At 46.5% G+C, this 18446-nt stretch overlaps 2 protein-coding genes across 2 annotated transcripts in view; both read right to left on the bottom strand.

The window, feature by feature from the left end:
• The window catches only part of LOC147460122 (uncharacterized), a 42076-nt gene extending 27739 nt beyond the window's left edge, over window positions 1–14337 (bottom strand). The window contains exon 1 of the mRNA XM_086511244.1: window positions 2762–14337. Within this exon, the coding sequence (XP_086367370.1) occupies window positions 7692–8663 (972 nt within the window). The 5' untranslated portion in view covers window positions 8664–14337 and the 3' untranslated portion in view covers window positions 2762–7691. The remainder of the gene's footprint in view (window positions 1–2761) is intronic.
• The window catches only part of LOC147460121 (uncharacterized), a 204813-nt gene that overhangs the window by 55932 nt on the left and 130435 nt on the right, over window positions 1–18446 (bottom strand). The window lies entirely within an intron of this gene.

The raw sequence follows: 18446 nt of genomic DNA, 5'->3' as shown, positions 1-18446 counted from the left end.
AGGATGGATGCGTACAACCGTGACAATGTGTGTCCAATCATGATAGTGCGGTAGTTCCCAGGCTCCATAGGGTCCCCTGACTTGAAAATAGATACAATAGTGGACAAACTCCAAGTATCAGGTAGACCCTCGCACATGGCCCGGTTGAACATCATTGCTAGAAACTCTGCAAGCAGATCTCTGGCATGTATAAAATGCTATGTTACCAAGCCATGGTGATCATATGCTCTCCTGGTCTTCATCCTGTCAATGGCTTTCTTTACCATCTCGGTGGTAAAGAAAGCATGTGCGTGGGCATGGCTCTAGTGGATCTGGGAGAGGTGGCTGCCATGAGATTGTGTAAAGGGATGATGCATACTGGCCCCAGACCTTCGTAGAAGCGATGACTGGTGGGGGAGAGTGCTCATGGAAGAGTCGCCATGCTTCGCTGGAATTCTCACTCAAAAACAACTAATATAAATCCTGCTCTAGTCGAGCTAGAAACGCCCTTTCCTTCCGTCGTACCAAACGTCGAAAAACAATCAATGTCTTAGTCAATAAATAAGTGAGCTCCCCTAGAGGTCTCCCCGGATCCTCTGTGCATAAGGTCTGTAGATACCATCTATGTAGATAGAATTAGTCTCCAAAGTAAAAGTGTATCGCGTATGGATGTAGGTGCTATCCAAGCTCTGCTGAACTATAATGAGACGGTAAACGTGAGGAGGGCATGGTCCACTGCTACCCCAATAGGCCTAGGCCCGATTATAAAGTCCCGAATACAGGGTATGAAACTGGGCTTAGCCAAAACATAATCAACTGTGTTAGCCCCATGTCTATGTGGGAAAAGGACTGCCACACCTCCTGACCCCCGTCCTCTATAGGTTGATCTCACATCTTGCCTGCAAGTAGTCTCCCAATGGTACCTCGTCACCCTGGGTAATGTGCTACCAGGAGTCTGATGCGCTTCCGAGTAAAAAGTAATGTCTCTTCCCTTAAAGCGATCCTCAAATGCGCTTACATCCAGCTTCATTGATCCATTACAATTCCATGCTTCCATTTTAAGGCTTGTCCCATAGGTCTCACACACTCATGCGGTGTGTTTTTCCAACACCATTACTCTCCCTCCCCTGTAGAAAGCAATTTTCTCTTTCTCCCTTGCTGCCTTGATCTTCGGCATCAACTCTCGCATGTGTTCTACCTGTGAGTGAGGTCATCACCCAAAAATATCCGAGCTTGCTCGAGCGTTGGTCTCTTCTTCAGGAATTCCTTCCTAGCTTCCAGCGTAGGATGGCGTATAATGAGTCCTCTTTCCTTGGGCCTTCCTTTCTCATCACTTCCTTCTTGCCAACTCTCCAAGCAGCTGTGTGTGGGGGTTCAGAAACCCATGCGCTTCAATAGCTCTTGCACTTCTTCTTCTACTTTTCCAGTGTCTTTGAGACCTGTAACACGCACATGAAGAGCTCTAGTCTCTCTCTTTTGCCCCTCCTCAATTGTCATATTGATGATAGTGGATGTCGGTGTGGCTTTAGGCATGTTATCTTTTCCTTTCTTTGCGTCCTCGATCCACTTTTCAGCTTTATCAACCTTCGCTTGTTTTTTTAAAAGGTGCTCCACCCATGAGGTTGTTCGTGCCTTCTGCTCTTCCTCTTCCCATAGATTTTTCACTTGTTCCTTGATGCTTTCGAGCTCATTTATCATTGAGGGTTGGTTTTCTCCTTCCTTTGTAGGGGTATTTTTGCAAGCTACGAGGTCTCCCTTAAGTGCTTCTATCAGTGCATCCTTTTCATTCATGCGTTCTTCCATTTTTTATTTCCAGGATTCAAACGTAGCAAGTGCATCCTCTTTTTTTTTTTTGCATGATACATTCCATTACATTCACTGCCGCCCTCACTATCGTCTGCGTTTCGGCCTTAAAAGATGTGTACATCTTGTCACCCTTACTAAGCATCTCTTTGTCCAATTCTATCTGCATACATAGCTTTTTTGTAAGTCTCAGCATTTGCGTACATCTCTTTTTCCATGTCACCCCTCAAAAGGCTCAGCTCCCCCTTAATCATCACCTTTACCTTCTCAAACATTATGTCATCTTTGACCCTAGAAAGTTTCTCTGCTCTCACACAACCAGGCGATATTGTGCTCTCTTGGATCCTCCTCCTAAATGTCGCTTTCGATTTAGGCGGGGTTTCATAGATATCGTCATTTGCGAGGTCGGCTGATTGGTCCATCCTCAAGCACCACGTGTGAGGCTTTTGCCCTGATGTTTCTTTGGTTGCCTCACGTGACCTGCTGGCACCACAGAGTAGTGCCGAGCTGCCCCGTTGAAACTTGTGTACTCCCCCAAAACCGTGTGTGTTGTAGTTGCTGCCGCAGCCCTTCACCGACCCACTGGATATGTCGAGAATGTTGTAGGCTTGACGCGATCACGCCCTGTTGAACTCCTGCAGGTCCTAAGTTGTAGGTCACGTAGGTGTTGCAGCTCCCCCGAGAAGGAGGTTGCGCTCTTCAGGACGCGTGGGCAAGTGCAAGGGAAAGTTGCGCGCTGTTTCGGCAGGTGTAGGTTGCGCGCTTCTCACTCAGCGCACCACGGAGAGCATACTTAGGGGCTAGGTGCAGGTTGCATGCTGTTTCAACGTTGTTCTACACAAAATGGTTGGACTTTGGGGCATCCGTACAGGAAATGTACCCACTGCTAACACTTTCTTACTGCTCTAGCCTCTAATGGACCACATAATCATACAAAACCAGAAAAAGAAGCGAAAATGTTTTTGTGGGCACTTGTTACCTCCTGCTAGAGAGAGAGACTGTCGGGCAGCTTGCTGCGCAGAAGATTGAGGCGCTGTTAGGGTTTCCTCTGCAGACGCAAATGTCACGTCGCACATTAAGGGCAACCTTCCCGTTGCACAACAGTCTGCACGCTGCTCAGATTCTTCTCCTTGCGCGCTGCTAGGGTTTCCTTTGCAGACACACAAGTCGCGTCGCACAACAGGGCCGGCCTTCACTTCGTCACAAGAGGGCCGCCATCACTTCAGAGGGGCGCCATCACTTTTGAGAGAGAGAGAGAGAGAGAGAGAGAGAGAGAGAGAGAGAGAGAGAGAGAGAGAGAGAGAGAGAGAGAGAGAGAGATGAGATGAAATGTTCTATTAATGTCTTCAAAAGGCCAAAATGACCTATGAGACCTTAAAGTTACAACCTGATGTATCCGATACAATGTTTGAGTACCAAAATAAAAGAAACCGAAAACTAAAAAGCTGAATGCTGCGTCTAAAGCTAAATGCAAGCTAATTAGGTACCTAAGACTGGGCTGATACAATGTCTGATATAAATGATGATACAAGAGCTGATACAAAACTGTCGTCATGTGGATCACAAGAGGTCCATCATCGGTCACCGGCGGATCTTATCAATCTCCTCCATGCTGAGTAATCTGACTGGCTGTCGTGCATGTCGGGCCAAAGTGATCCGAATCCTCGGATAGCCTTCGTCGATGATGTGTAATCCTCCTCAGTCGTGGTTGTCTGGATCTCCCTAGCTCAATCGTTCAATTGATCAACGTGCCTCTGGTGTGAAAAACGTGTGAGCTCTGTTGTGGCTGCTCCTCCGCTTGCCTAGTGCTTGCTCTAAAGGAATGTGTGATTCGTCGCTGTGGATGGATGGCCTCTTCCCTCATCAGACTCTCTGTGTCCGCGCAGCTCAAGTAAAAACAGTCCCAGACATCTCTAGTCCTCATACTTCATGACTCTAGAAAGTGGTCCAAAGCCCTCTCTGAATAAGCAATGAAAGCTCCCTCGTATCTCATAATAGACCGTGCAGTGGCATATGTAGTGCAACTCTGTCTTAGGCTCCATATGGCATAGGAGCCATATCCTGGCCTTTGCTGGTACTCCTCTATATGTGCTAGTCTCAATCTGAAGCTGGTGTGAAGACGTGCGTATGTGGCCAATAGCACATCATATCCCATGAGATAGGTGAGTGTCCATGTAACTGGGTCTCATCACAAAACCATCCTTAGTAAGCTGGAGAAGATACTCTTTGTAGAAAGCCATCTTCGTGCCCAGCTCCTGTAGCAGCTGTATCCAAGTCCTCCTGGTATCAAGCTGGATCAGATCTTGACGGACAAGCCTGGTGACCTCAGACTGTGCAAGGGTCAAAGAAGGTGCATCCAATGAGTACTGAAAGGGGGGCAATCTATCCATACTGAACGCATGTAACTGAAACCATGATGTCATCTTCCCATACCAGAATGCTATATCTCCCTGCATAGCTAGCTGTCTAGAGGACTCCAGTGTTAAGCGTATCTCTGGGAGGGTCCCATAGACGATGTATAAAGTATATTGATCTGGTAAGCGCCTCAACCACTACGGAGGGGGGAGGGGGGGAGCTAGCTCTGTTCGAATGATGTCATGTGGTACTGAGGCCTTGTCTCTAATGAGCCACGATACCATAGAGACCACCATCCTTCAGTGCGATCCTTGCGGTCCGTCCTCCCATGGTGATCCAATGAAGGCCCCCATATCTAAACTCCATAGAGCAATGCTGAAGCTACCAAAGTGTCAAAAAGCCAAAGCTTCGTCCGCAGCTCCTGGAACTGAATCTGTGAACACATCCTCTCCAATCCCCCCAATGCTGCATAAGCTCTGGCCAATCTAGTCTCTGCTGCTCTCCTCAATGAAAATACTGGCCCACTAAAGACCACCCCAAGTGCTCTGCCCTCCTCAATAATAGCCCCGAGTGTCAGAATGTGATCAAGAGTAGAGAAACCTCTTATGAATCCTGCGTGTTCAGTTGCACGTAACGCTCCCTCTCTGCCCATCCAATCAGCTGCTACTCAAGAATGGATGCATATCAACCGTGCCAGTGTGTCTCTAATCATGATAGTACGATAATTCCCAAGCTTGATAGGATCTCCTGTCTTGAAGATAGGTACAATAGTAGATAAACTCCAAGTATAAGGCATGCCCTCGCACATGGCACGATTGAACATCATTGCTAGAAGTTCTGCAAGCAAATCTTTGGCATGTATAAAATGCTCAGCAACTAAGCCGTCATGATCATATGCTCTCCCAGTGCTCATCTTATCAATGTCCTACACAATCTTTGCGGTGAAAAAAGTACATGTGCATGGACACGGCTCGGGGTGGTTAGGAATAGGCGTGTGCCCAGAGACTGTGTACAAAGATGATGCATATTGGCCCCGTGCCTCTGTAGAAGTAATGGCAAGAGGAGGTGAATGCTCATGGAAGAGTCGCCATGCCTCACGTGAGTCCTAACTCAAGAAAAGCTGATATATATCCTGCTTTAGTTGACCAAAAATGCCCTCTTCTTCCGGTGCACCAAGCGTCGAAAGGAAATCTGTGATTTTCTATGGGTGATATCTCCCAAAAGCACCTCCCTCTCAAGTCTGGCTCTCGTCTCACGGCACTCCTCATCATACCAGCTATTCTGGGGCCTGCTCCCAGAACGTCGTCTTTGTCCACACTGGGTGTGTGGGTATGCCTCTGCTGCTGCACCATGGAATGTCTGAGTCAATATAGAAGTAAGCTCCTCTAGATGTCTCCCTGGCTCCTCAGTGCACAGGCCTCTAAAGATCCCGTCTATGTAGACAGAGTCGTCTCCGAGGGTAAAGGTGTAGCGAGTAGGAGCTACTATCCGTGGCATGTGTACTGTACTAAACAGTAAAGAGATTGTCAGTGTCCCAAGGGCATGATCTATTGCCACCCCAACAGGTCTGGGTCCAACTGTGAGGACCTGGATACTAGAGAAGAGCTCAGCTAAGCCATAACATAGTCCACTGTACCAGCTACATGTCTGTATGAAAAGCATGTAAAACCTCTCCCTGCGGGGAATCTCTATAAGCCATTCAAAATGGCTAATCCATGCATAGTCCCCATCGTCCAATACAAAAAAAGGGGACTCCCCTCTAGGTGCAGCATAAACTGATGTGCTAGGAGCAAAGTAGCATATGGAAATATAGAGGAATCAGCTTGACTCTGCTCTCAATCTAACCCACATGTATCTGGCATGCTCATCTCTCCAAACAATGCGCAACAACGGCTGTAACTCCTCTCTAAATAGGACTGCAACCCCACCTGAGCCTCTACCCCCATGCTGAGACCTCGTCTCTACTCGCCAAGTCGTCTCCCATTTATATCCCGTAACATGTGGCATCAACTGATCAGGGGCCTGGTGAGTCTCTGAATAGACAACCATATCTCTGTCTCTGAAGCTATCCTCTAAAGCACCCACATCAAGTTTAGGAGACCCATTACAATTCTAAGCTGCTATTTCAAATTTGGTCCCATAGGTCTGAAACCGTAATTTAGAGCGTCTTTCAAGGACAATCACTTTCCCACCCCTATAAAATGCCAACTTTCCCTCTTTCCGAGCTGCCTTAATCCTGGGCATGCATTCCCTCATGTGTTGAAGTTGGTTCGGGGTTGTCTTTTGTGGCGCACATCCCGTTTCCCATGCAATGCGGGGGATTCAAGTAGTAGGCATCGCTTTGACTTTCACAATATACGTGTACATTTTTTGCAATGCTTTCATTTCTAGTGGTCTCTTGCCTGTCTCCAAGAGTAGCACGGAGTATGGTGTCGTCTTTTTGACCCCCATGTGTCGACATAGAAACTTTTCTGAATTTTTTCAATTTCATTCCATGTGTGGGCTGAAATGCTTGCTCCCCAAATTTCCACTCCGTAGAGGATGGCTTGCACCACACATGTCTCAAAAATGGTCGCTTTTATCTCCCATCTTTTTATGCTCCTTTGTGTGCACATGTTTTCAAATTGGTAGTACATGGCATGGCCGATGTCAATTCTATTATGTGCGCATTGTCCCCAAGCATAGTTGCACGGGATGTCAATCCCCAAGTACTTGAAACTGTCGACTTTCTCAATTTGTTTCCCATGATACATGAGGGGGGCGTGGATATCCATCTTACGAGTCTTTACAATCATGAACTTTGTTTTGTCTACATTGATTGATAGACCCACATTTTCACAAAAAGCATGTAACGCATCGACCAATTTCTGTAGAGTTGTAATGTCATGGGCGAAAAGAGCCACATCATCTGCATAGATGAGCATGAGAAGTGTAAGCATCCCAATGGCTGGTTCATCCCCTTCTAGTTGAGGGAGGAAGCTTTCTATTTGATCAATGCACAATCCAAAAAGAGTAGGGGAGAGAGGGCATCCTTATTTGACCCCCATGTTGCTTGAGAAAGCTTTGGACAGCCCTTCGTGCGTTTTGAGTTGACATATGACTTTGTCATAGAGATGTGCTACCGCACTCTTGAGATGCATCGGTACTTTTATGCATTCCATCCTTTTCTATATACCCATTCTCGGGACTGTGTCAAAGGCTTTGGTGAAATCTACAAAGCAACAGTATAATGTTTTTCCCTTTAGCCGACTCTCTTCCATTAATACCCTGAGTGAAACAAGGTGATCAATGGTGCTATGTTTTGGTCGGAAACCTGCTTGTTCTTTTGCTCGTTTTCCATTTGTCTCCGTCCATGTGCTTATGCTTTGTTCTAAGATGCTTCCCAAAAGCTTTGCCATGCAAGATCCTACAATAATGGTACGGTAGTTGGTAGGCTGATTTACATCCCCTTTTTTGTAAAGTGCTTTGATCCAGTTCTTTTGCCAATCCTCGGGTAGCCCTTAAACAATGGCTTGGTTTAGCATTCTATGTATCCACTCTCTGGCTCTCATACCTTACCATTTAAGCATTTCTGAGTTCAAGTGTAGTATGCCCGGAGCTTTCCCATTTGCAAGTTTCTGCATGCCTTTTTTAACCATTTCGAAATCAAAGTGGTCTTGGGCATGGAGATCGGTTTGCATGTGTGGCATTTCTTCCGCATTATTATGCACATATAGTTGTTCCACATACATGTACATGTCATCTGAGCTTATGTCTCCCATAATGTCATGTCTTCGTCCTTTTATTTTCAGCCATTCCTTTTTGGGATTTTTCTTGAAGTTGGCTATGGCTTGTGTCTCCATGCGTAGCTCATAGTTTCTTCTTTTCCGCCTCTTGAGATTTGTGTAGTCTTTTGATAGAGTTTCCCATTTCGTGTTCGTCGTTGACAGTGCCCGCAATTGTTTTTTTACATACTTGCACTCTTCATCAAACCATGGGTTATGCGGTAGCCCTTTAACATGATTTCCTCGCCGATGTGTTTTTCCCATTGTTTGTTCCACGGCGTCACATAGAGCTTGTTTGAAAATTGACCATGTTTGTTCAATGTGTGATGGCATGGGTACATGAGCAAGTGCATTGTCTAGATGTTCTGCATACATTCTTTTCTTGTCCACTTGCATTTTGTATGTCCATGATCGGGCATGGGGCTGTTTTTGTGTTTTTTGAGTGGGGACTTGTAGCCATACATGGATTGGGGTCTGGTCCGAATTGGGTGACCTCTTCCCAATTAAATTACTTTCAATATGGGATGCCTCATATGCAATCAATACATAATCATTAACACTCATGCCTTTGTTGGCCGTGTAGCATGTGCATTCTTCCGATTTTTCAAACTTACTCGTTCCATTGACGGCGATAAGTTGTAAGGATGTCATCATACTGAGCAATGCAATACCTTGCGGGTTTGTAATGAGATCTTTCCAACATCTCTCCCATGTGGGATCCAGTATCTCATTATGTTCAAGCATTGGAGGTGTCACAAGCATAGTAACAGGGAATGGCCGTTTTCAGGTCTCCGTTCCCCGTTCCCTTTCCAAGTTCCCGTTCCGAATCCCTGTTCCATGTTTCAAACGTGAGTACTCGTAACAGGGAATGGCATTTTGTTCCGCATTCCCGTTCCGCGTTCCCGTTCCGGTTTCCCGTTCCTGGTAACTATGGTCATAAGATCCACCATTTGCATTTGCGCATGTGCTATGCGAGCATTCATGTCCCCAATAAGCATAATCACCCCTTCTTGTGCATAGGCATGGATATCGGCATACAAATCCTCAAAAGGGTAATTCTTCTCTACATTGAAGGTACCATAGAATGGTGACTCTCTATGGGGGATGTAGCACCCGGCAATGAACATAGGTTTAGGTTTTGTGTCAAACTTGATCCATATGTACCGGTTATGAGCATCTGTCTTGCAAATTGTGATCATTTTTCTGATTTCCTCTCGGTATATCACTGCGACTCCTCCTTGTCCCCTCATTTTTGTACATGTCATCCGTAGGGAGTGTGTGACATATCCTTCAATGTGTGGTATTCTACATGCATCGTGTTCCCATGTTTCCAATAAAGAGAATGTCGGCTTGTGGTAGGACTTCCATTAATCCTTCTCCTTTATGCCACGGGAAGCCTCTGCAATTCCAACTTGTCACGTGTAGTTCCGTGAACCCATGGGTCTCGCATTGTCATTTTGTTTCCTCTTTTTCTTCCCCTTTCGTGTCCTCTTGGGCTGGTTTTTTGTTCATGCGAGCTTCGTATGCTTGACGTCTGGTCTTTTGTTGGTTCGGCGTTCTATCTTCACTGATGTATAGTGAGCTATCCTTTAAGTAGATGCGGGCGTTTTCGAGGATAATAGCCCTCTTGCGGTCATCCAAAGTGTGCATACGATTGCCCGATTTGCTTCGGGTTTCTTCTTGCCTACTCGATGTGCACCATATACCACCACATCATGCATTCCGAAGTTAGCAGAGATCATTTCCGTGATGTCGGTGTTCAAGGTAATGACCTTCTCGTTGTCGGATGCGGGGAAGCCCCGTATCACGATGTTCATTTTTCTTTTCTCTTGTTCGGTGTATTCTTTGTCATCCTCCTTAGCATACATGTCTCTGTTCATTGAGGAAGTCTGAGGCATTGGTGTGTTTGTCAATGCATCTTTCCAAGAGCCCACATTTTCAGATACATTCATTTGCGCAATCTTTTCATCATGTGTGGCTAGTGTGTCTTGCATTGTAGCTGTGTGCTTATCAAGAGCACCCTGGAGCTCTTGCATTTTCTCCTCTTGGTGACAGACTCGTAGGTCTTGCATTTGGAGCTTGTGTTCCAATTCTTGGTTTTTTAGAGCTAGGTCTTTGATTTCATCGCTCTGCTTCATGATGGTGGTATGCATCGAGGAGATGAGTCCCCATATGTCTCGTAATGAGCATGGTGGCGTATTCCCTTCCATGATGTCCGGTTTCGGGGGGGTTGTTTGCTGTATTGGTTTGGGTCCCATGGTGCGTGTAGGTGAGGACCTGACAGAGAGGCCGCTTTTGGAAATTCGCAGGTTCACAGTGTCATTCATGTGGCCATGGTGTGCTGGTAGCCAATGTAGAGAGAGAGAGAGAGAGAGAGAGAGAGAGAGAGAGAGAGAGAGAGAGAGAGAGCAGCCCCAACAGGTGGCACGATAGCCCACAGCCCATGTGGGTTGTAGCGCAAGTAGGACCAGCTGTCGCTGGGTCTGCTCACATTCGCGACAAGGGGCAAGTGGCCTACAGCTTCAACGCGCACAGGTCACCAGCGCGCAACAGCAGCAGGTGCAAGAGAGAGAGAAAGAAAGAAAGATAGAAAGATTGTTTAACGACTATAAAGAGGCTGAAATCGGCCTATGAGACAAATCAAAGTACATGAGGTGGGTGTCCTCTGTGTATCCATAAAGGATAAAAGGGTACAAAAGTAAAAGTAAACTATCCTGTGTAATGTCTGGGGGGAGGTGATACAAAGAGGGTGGGGGTGGAGCTCCAAAAACTGGGGGAGAGATGCAATCCTATATGCTGGGGTAAATACAATCATGAGATGCTATCCTATCTCTAACTCCATCCACTCCCATAATCAGGGTGTAATACATGATGCATGGAGAGAGAGAGAGAGAGAGAGAGAGAGAGAGAGAGAGAGAGAGTTATATTAACGTCTTCAAAAGGCCAAAGTGACCTATGAGACCAGAAAGTTACAATATGGTGGATCTGATACAAAGTCAGAGTAACAAGATGACAAACTGACAATAACATACTATGGAATCCTAAACTAGGTGTGGACTAAGCAGCTAAACAACTAGCTGGGATAGCTAGATCACATGAGATCTAGCATCAGTTGCTGGCGGATCTCATCAATCTCCTCCATGGTCAGTAGTCTGACCAGGCGTCGTGCATGTCGAGCCAAAGTGACCCGAATCCTCTGATGCAACCTCCGTCGATGCTGTGTAGTCGTCTGCAATCTTGGGCGTCTGGATCTTCCCAACTCAATCACTCGGTCGATCAGTATGCCTCTGGTGTGAAGCGACGAGCACTGTTGTGCTAGTAACTCCTCCGGGTGTCCAGTGGAAGCTCTAAAGAAGTCTGTGATCTATCTCTGAGCCTCTCCTCCCATCAGGCTCTCTCCGTGTCTGCGCAACTTGAGCAAGAAGAAACCCACGTAGCTTTGATCCTCGTACCGCATGACTAGAGAATGGTCCAAAGCCCGCTCTGAACAAGCAATGGAAGCGGCCTCGTATCTCGTAGTAGACGGGGCACTGGCATGTGTAGTGCAACTCTGTCTCAACCTCGATGTCACACAAGGGGCATGTCCTGGCCTCTGCTGGTACTCCGCTGTATCTTCCAGTCTCCATCCGTAGCTGGTGTAAAGATGTGCATATCTGGCCAATAGCAGATCGTATCCCATGAGACAAGTGGGTGTCCATGTATCTGGGCCTTGTCACAAAACCATCCTCCGTAAGCTGGAGGAGAGACTCTCTGTAGAAAGTCATCTTCATGCCCAGCTCCTGTGCTGGCTGTATCCATGTCCTCTTGGTGTCTAGCTGAGTCAAGTCCTGCCGAATGAGCCTGGTGATCTCCGACTGTGTAAGATCCATAGAGGGCGCATCCAGTGAGTACTGGAAGAGAGAGAGAGAGAGAGAGGATATGAAATGAAATGATATATCAATGTCTACAGAAGGCCAAAGTGACCTATGTGTAGCGAGGAAAAGGTGTCGTGCTCTTTAGAGTGGATGCTCCTTAGTGCAGTATACATGAAACATCACTCCAACAGAAGAAACATCACACAGGAACATGACTCAACCACAGAAGTGGAATATGACTCCAGACAAGATACGACTCAAAACACAACTGCAGACTCAACTCAAAGGAACTCGACAAACTCAAAGAACCATACAACTCTGGCTGGTAGCACACACAGCTCCCAAGTTGAGGACTCAAGGTAGAATGGGGGTGTTGAGGCTCCAATGTGCAGGGAGAGTGCCAGTGGCGTGCAAAACTCTAGACTCCGGACTCAAAACTAGAGGCTAAACCATACAAAGTGGATAATGATGCGTTGATCTGGAACCAACCACTCATATCTAAGGAGCCACCAATGGCTAGCCGATATCCCAATCCAACTAAGCCTATCTCCAACCTGTGGTTATGGTGACCTGGCCACAGTGTCCACTAGACCACCATCTGTATCACTTGCCACGTGTCATTGTCCAGGCGAGAGTCCGTCCAGTGTGAACCGAGCCCAACTACAACTAACAGCTTGTCCTGTGCCAGTGACACTGTCACCAGCGTGTGACTACTATCTATCCTTTTTGTTGATTTCTTTCTTATTATCTGTTTACTTTCACTTTTTGGAAACACCCCTCGGGAAATCTAACTGCCCTGCATTGCATAGCTAGTGTGGAACTGTCCAGTGGGAGTCCAGGCCTGAGGGCAAGAGAGCACTAAGGTTGGACAAGGACTATGGTTAGCCAAGTGGGGTCATTGACTAGCCAAAGTGGAATCCTTTGCTACAGAGGCTACATTTCAGTTCTGGATGTGGCTGCAGTGTACAAAGAGGGTCGGATGACCTAGAAAGATACAATGGCAGCATCTCCTAAAATTTAGGGAACTGCTATTTTGGGACCTGAAAATGTGTTGACGTCATTACCTCCGGAATGACAAGGGGAACATTTTCTTACTTTGCCGTGAAGTCAACTGGCCAACCGGTTGGGATATTTTTAGGCGGCAACCCCGAAACGGGAAAATGCTTGTAAATGTGCCAAGTGGCACCTTCTGGTGCACTTGCCTCATGCAACAAGAAGTGGCGCTGAATTTAGGAGGGGGAGAGCCTCATTTTCAGTTTTTGTCACAGGGTAAGAGCTATGGAGTGCTTGCTTTCCCTCTTATGCACAGTGCGGTGCCAGGAGTGATGCCCTGCACGCTACGCACTGCCCTCTCTCTCCCCTTTGGCAGTATGTTATGCCCCTCTAGTGGGCTCTTCATTTGACCAATGTACAGTTGTGTGGGTTCATGCGCGATTGCCGAGGCAAGAGCCTCTTGCACAGGTACTGGATTAGCTAGCGGCTAATCCCCCTGCAGGTACAGGTGAATTCGGAGAGGTTTCACGCCAGAAATCTCGTCCGATTCAAAGGGCAAGTAGCCCTACAGGTGCGGGAGCTCGAGGACTTGCTACGGATGCGATCGGCACGCGAAACGGAGCCCGAAACAGTAAATTACAGCCTGCTGTGTATTTTTGCAGGTTTAGGGTTTTGGCCCTAAACGGACCCTAATACCCCCAGGAGGTTCGGGGACGCAAGGGGACCGCTGTACAGGTGATCTGGCGCATTTTCAGGGCTGAAAACAGAGAATTCAGCGTGCTGCAGATTCTCGCCAGGTTTTGCAAAGTGCCCGTATGCGTCGGGAAAGTCAGTCAATGCGTGGGAATATTGACTGTGAAGGGTTCTAGTACAGTTATGCTGCCGAAATCGAGCTGGAACACTGGAAATTCAGCCGAGTTTGTGCGGGGCAGCTTGTAGGAACCACAGCGTTTATTCCCTCTTTTGAACAATAAAGAAATACCGAAAGGGGCGCCTAAGTTAGGGGCCAATCTGGTGTCCGTCTTCTCATACAGGTGCATTCTAGCATCTGTATCCCATTCCCCTCTCTTGTGTCACTATAGCGCAGGTATAATAGACGACTAATAATGGGTGAAAGCTAAATCAAGGTTTGAAGTAAAGTCTACCGCCCTTTTTGGATTGAACAGGCCGGTTTCATGGTTCCATCGACGGGATTAAATCACTTTTTCCCATAGAAGTGAGCCTTGGTCAGTTTAGGCTTGAAGACACAGGGGATCATAGCCCAGACACAGGGAATTGCAATTATGGCTGACAGACCAGATGATGTGACTGAAGAGGTTTCCTCTTCACAGGGTCAACACACACATGAAGTGGGTGAGTCCTCAAGACCACCACAGACAGATGACGATATATTCAGGACCAAGTTGGCTACTGCTGTGGCTATGTTCACACAAGTAATGCAGAACCCAAATTTGAAGACGGTGCATGATGTCCGAAGCTTTTTGGGCTATGCTCCTATTACAGAAGGTTTATCCGAAATTTCGCTGAGATTGCTTCACCTTTACATGCTCTTCATAAGAAGGCAGTCACTTTTAGATGGACACAGAAAGAGATTTCAGCTTTTAATCTCTTAAAGGAAAAGATGACTTCAGATCCAGTCATTGTGTTGCCAGATCTTAGGAAGTCATTTGTGGTCCAGTGTGATGCCTGCGGTAGTAGCATTGGTGCAGTGCTAATGCAAGATGGCAAGGTAGTAGCCTATGAGAGCAGAATTTTGCAAGGGCCAGAGATGACCATGCAGGTCTATGAGAAAGAGTTACTGGCTGTGATTCATGCGCTCTTAAGTTGGAAACACTACCTGCTAGGTGCAGATTTCATTGTCCAAACGGATCATCAGACCTTGCGATACTTCTTGACACACACAAAGTTATCTGAGAAGCATATGCGATGGGCAAATATCTTGTCCATGTTTCATTTTCAGATTGTGCATGTGGAAGGCAAGAAGAACGTTGTGGTTGATGCCTTGTCAAGGAAGCCACAAATTTCAGCTGTGTCGATTCCTTATCATCATGAACTTGATGATATGAGGGAACAGTATGAAAATGATGAAGATTTTGCAAGGGTCTTTGAGCAGCTAATGGATGGACAACGTCATGAACACTATCTTCTCAGAGATGGGTTCATGATGATGCATGGCAGATTGTGTGTCACAAAGCCATTGCGACGCAAAGTTATGGAAGAGAGTCATGTCCCACCGTATGCAGGGCATCGTGGTATCGATGCTACAGTTAAAGCGGTTGAGACATTCTTCTATTGGCCTACATTGAGAAGGGATGTGGATGCCTTTGTGCGAGAATGCCTAATATGCCAAAAGGTCAAGTTTGACAGGCAAAAGGCACCAGGGTTATTGCAACCACTACCTATTCCAGATAAACCATGGGAAAGTATTGCTATGGATTTTATCTTTGATCTTCCGAGAACGCAGACAGGAAACGATGGTATTTGGACCATTATTTGCAGATTCAGCAAACAGGATCATTTTATTCCTGTCAGGAAGAAGATAAAGCCAGATCAGATGGCACGCTTGTTTATGAGCAATATTTTCAAGTATCATGGCATGCCACAGTCGACTGTTAGCGACCGTGATCCACGCATGACAAGCTTGTTCTGGAGAGGCTTGTTTAAGAATATGGGCACCACGCTCAAATTCTCTTCGTCATTTCATCCTCAAACAGATGGGCAGTCAGAAGAGGCAAATTCTACTGTCCTAGATCTGCTGAAGTGCTATGTGTCAGAGCATAAAGGAAAGTGGGAGCAGTATTTGCCATTGGTGGAGTATGCATACAATAATACAGTGCATTCATCAACTGGCAAGGCACCTTTTGAGATAGTTGAAGGTGGCAAGAAAGTTCCTCCCATACTGCATACAAAGGACAAGATATTTGAAGCAGATAAGTATGTTCAGGACATGGATGACATGTACAAGAAGGTCAAAGTGGCCTTAGAAAAGACTCAGGCAAAGCAAAAGAAAGCAGCTGATCGTCACCGTCGTGAAGTGGTATATTCACTTGGTGATTGGGTGCTTTTACGCTTTGAAAAGGCAAGGTTAAAGAAGATGAAGGGCAAGGAAAGATTGTTTCCAAAGCTCAACATGCGTTATTATGGGCCTTTTCAAGTATGCGACATAATCAGTGATGTTGCATATAGGCTGAAATTGCCTGACAGTTGGAAGATTCACAATGCGATTTATGTGAGTCTTCTCAGACCCTATGTGGGTGATGTGCCAAAAGATATGCCAGCTGAAGATCAGCCGGAAGTCGAGGAACTTGACGAGATCTTGGTCCCTGAACAGATCTTGGCACACAAAGAAAGGAAAGTAAAAGGCAAGGTTGCTAGGCGTTACTTGGTAAAGTTCAGAAACTATCCACCAATGGATGCTAAGTGGATGGAAGAAGGTGAACTTACAGAGTCACCAACTGTGTTATCACTTTACCTGGAAGCCTTCGATTTGCAACCTACCTTGACCCCTTGAGTTTCAAAGCTAAGTGGATTGTCAGTGTGGCAATGACTTCTGAAACAAATGATGTACATGGTATTTAAAGTGAGCTCAAATCAAATACCTGTTACATGAATGTTAGAGCTGTACAGATTGTCAGTTTGGCAATTGCTCTTATGGAATGTCCAAAAGTTGGTTAGTGCTATAGAAGTGAGTATTTCTTGTCAGTTTGTCAAGGATACAGTGATTGCTTCTATTGAAGAGTACATGTGTAACTGCATTCTTAAACTGTCGGTTTGGGTATGCTCGAGAGTGTTACGGGATCCAACGTGTACTATAAGACAGTGGCAAAATGTGCAGCTACCATTTTGTCATTGAAAAGTTAGTGACTCAAAGCAATGGCAGAGTGCGCAGCTACCACTATGTCATTGGGACAGGGTTCACACGCAGGCAATACATGAGTCGACGAGGTGTTGAATACACCAGGATTGACAATGAGCATGTATGTGTCGTATATGTGTCGACAGGTGTTGAATACATCAGTGTTGACAGTAAGCATGTACGACATAGATGCAAACGAGGACGTTTGAGATTTCAAGAGAGGGGTATGTCACCAGCGTGTGACTACTATCTATCCTTTTTGTTGATTTCTTTCTTATTATCTGTTTACTTTCACTTTTTGGAAACACCCCTCGGGAAATCTAACTGCCCTGCATTGCATAGCTAGTGTGGAACTGTCCAGTGGGAGTCCAGGCCTGAGGGCAAGAGAGCACTAAGGTTGGACAAGGACTATGGTTAGCCAAGTGGGGTCATTGACTAGCCAAAGTGGAATCCTTTGCTACAGAGGCTACATTTCAGTTCTGGATGTGGCTGCAGTGTACAAAGAGGGTCGGATGACCTAGAAAGATACAATGGCAGCATCTCCTAAAATTTAGGGAACTGCTATTTTGGGACCTGAAAATGTGTTGACGTCATTACCTCCGGAATGACAAGGGGAACATTTTCTTACTCTGCCGTGAAGTCAACTGGCCAACCGGTTGGGATATTTTTAGGCGGCAACCCCGAAACGGGAAAATGCTTGTAAATGTGCCAAGTGGCACCTTCTGGTGCACTTGCCTCATGCAACAAGAAGTGGCGCTGAATTTAGGAGGGGGAGAGCCTCATTTTCAGTTTTTGTCACAGGTTAAGAGCTATGGAGTGCTTGCTTTCCCTCTTATGCACAGTGCGGTGCCAGGAGTGATGCCCTGCACGCTACGCACTGCCCTCTCTCTCCCCTTTGGCAGTATGTTATGCCCCTCTAGTGGGCTCTTCATTTGACCAATGTACAGTTGTGTGGGTTCATGCGCGATTGCCGAGGCAAGAGCCTCTTGCACAGGTACTGGATTAGCTAGCGGCTAATCCCCCTGCAGGTACAGGTGAATTCGGAGAGGTTTCACGCCAGAAATCTCGTCCGATTCAAAGGGCAAGTAGCCCTACAGGTGCGGGAGCTCGAGGACTTGCTACGGATGCGACCGGCACGCGAAACGGAGCCCGAAACAGTAAATTACAGCCTGCTGTGTATTTTTGCAGGTTTAGGGTTTTGGCCCTAAACGGACCCTAATACCTCCGGGAGGTTCGGGGACGCAAGGGGACCGCTGTACAGGTGATCTGGCGCATTTTCAGGGCTGAAAACAGAGAATTCAGCGTGCTGCAGATTCTCGCCAGGTTTTGCAAAGTGCCCGTATGCGTCGGGAAAGTCAGTCAATGCGTGGGAATACTGACTGTGAAGGGTTCTAGTACAGTTATGCTGCTGAAATCGAGCTGGAACACTGGAAATTCAGCCGAGTTTGTGCGGGGCAGCTTGTAGGAACCACAACGTTTATTCCCTCTTTTGAACAATAAAGAAATACCGAAAGGGGCGCCTAAGTTAGGGGCCAATCTGGTGTCCGTCTTCTCATACAGGTGCATTCTAACATCTGTATCCCATTCCCCTCTCTTGTGTCACTATAGCGCAGGTATAATAGACGACTAATAATGGGTGAAAGCTAAATCAAGGTTTGAAGTAAAGTCTACCGCCCTTTTTGGATTGAACAGGCCGGTTTCAGACACTGTAGCCCTGCTACAGGTTGCCCGTCACAAAACCACTGTCCATTTCGGTGAGACAAACACTAAGAAACTGGCAGAGTATTGAAACTAGAGAGGGCACTGAAACTGACAGAGGAAATTGTAGACCAACCAGACTGA

This window comes from Adiantum capillus-veneris, chromosome 4 (assembly GCF_014529385.1).
Source record: "Adiantum capillus-veneris isolate H3 chromosome 4, ASM1452938v2, whole genome shotgun sequence".
Taxonomy (NCBI): domain Eukaryota; kingdom Viridiplantae; phylum Streptophyta; class Polypodiopsida; order Polypodiales; family Pteridaceae; genus Adiantum; species Adiantum capillus-veneris.
Note: the sequence above shows the minus strand (reverse complement) of the source record. Positions and strands in the feature narration are given on the sequence as shown.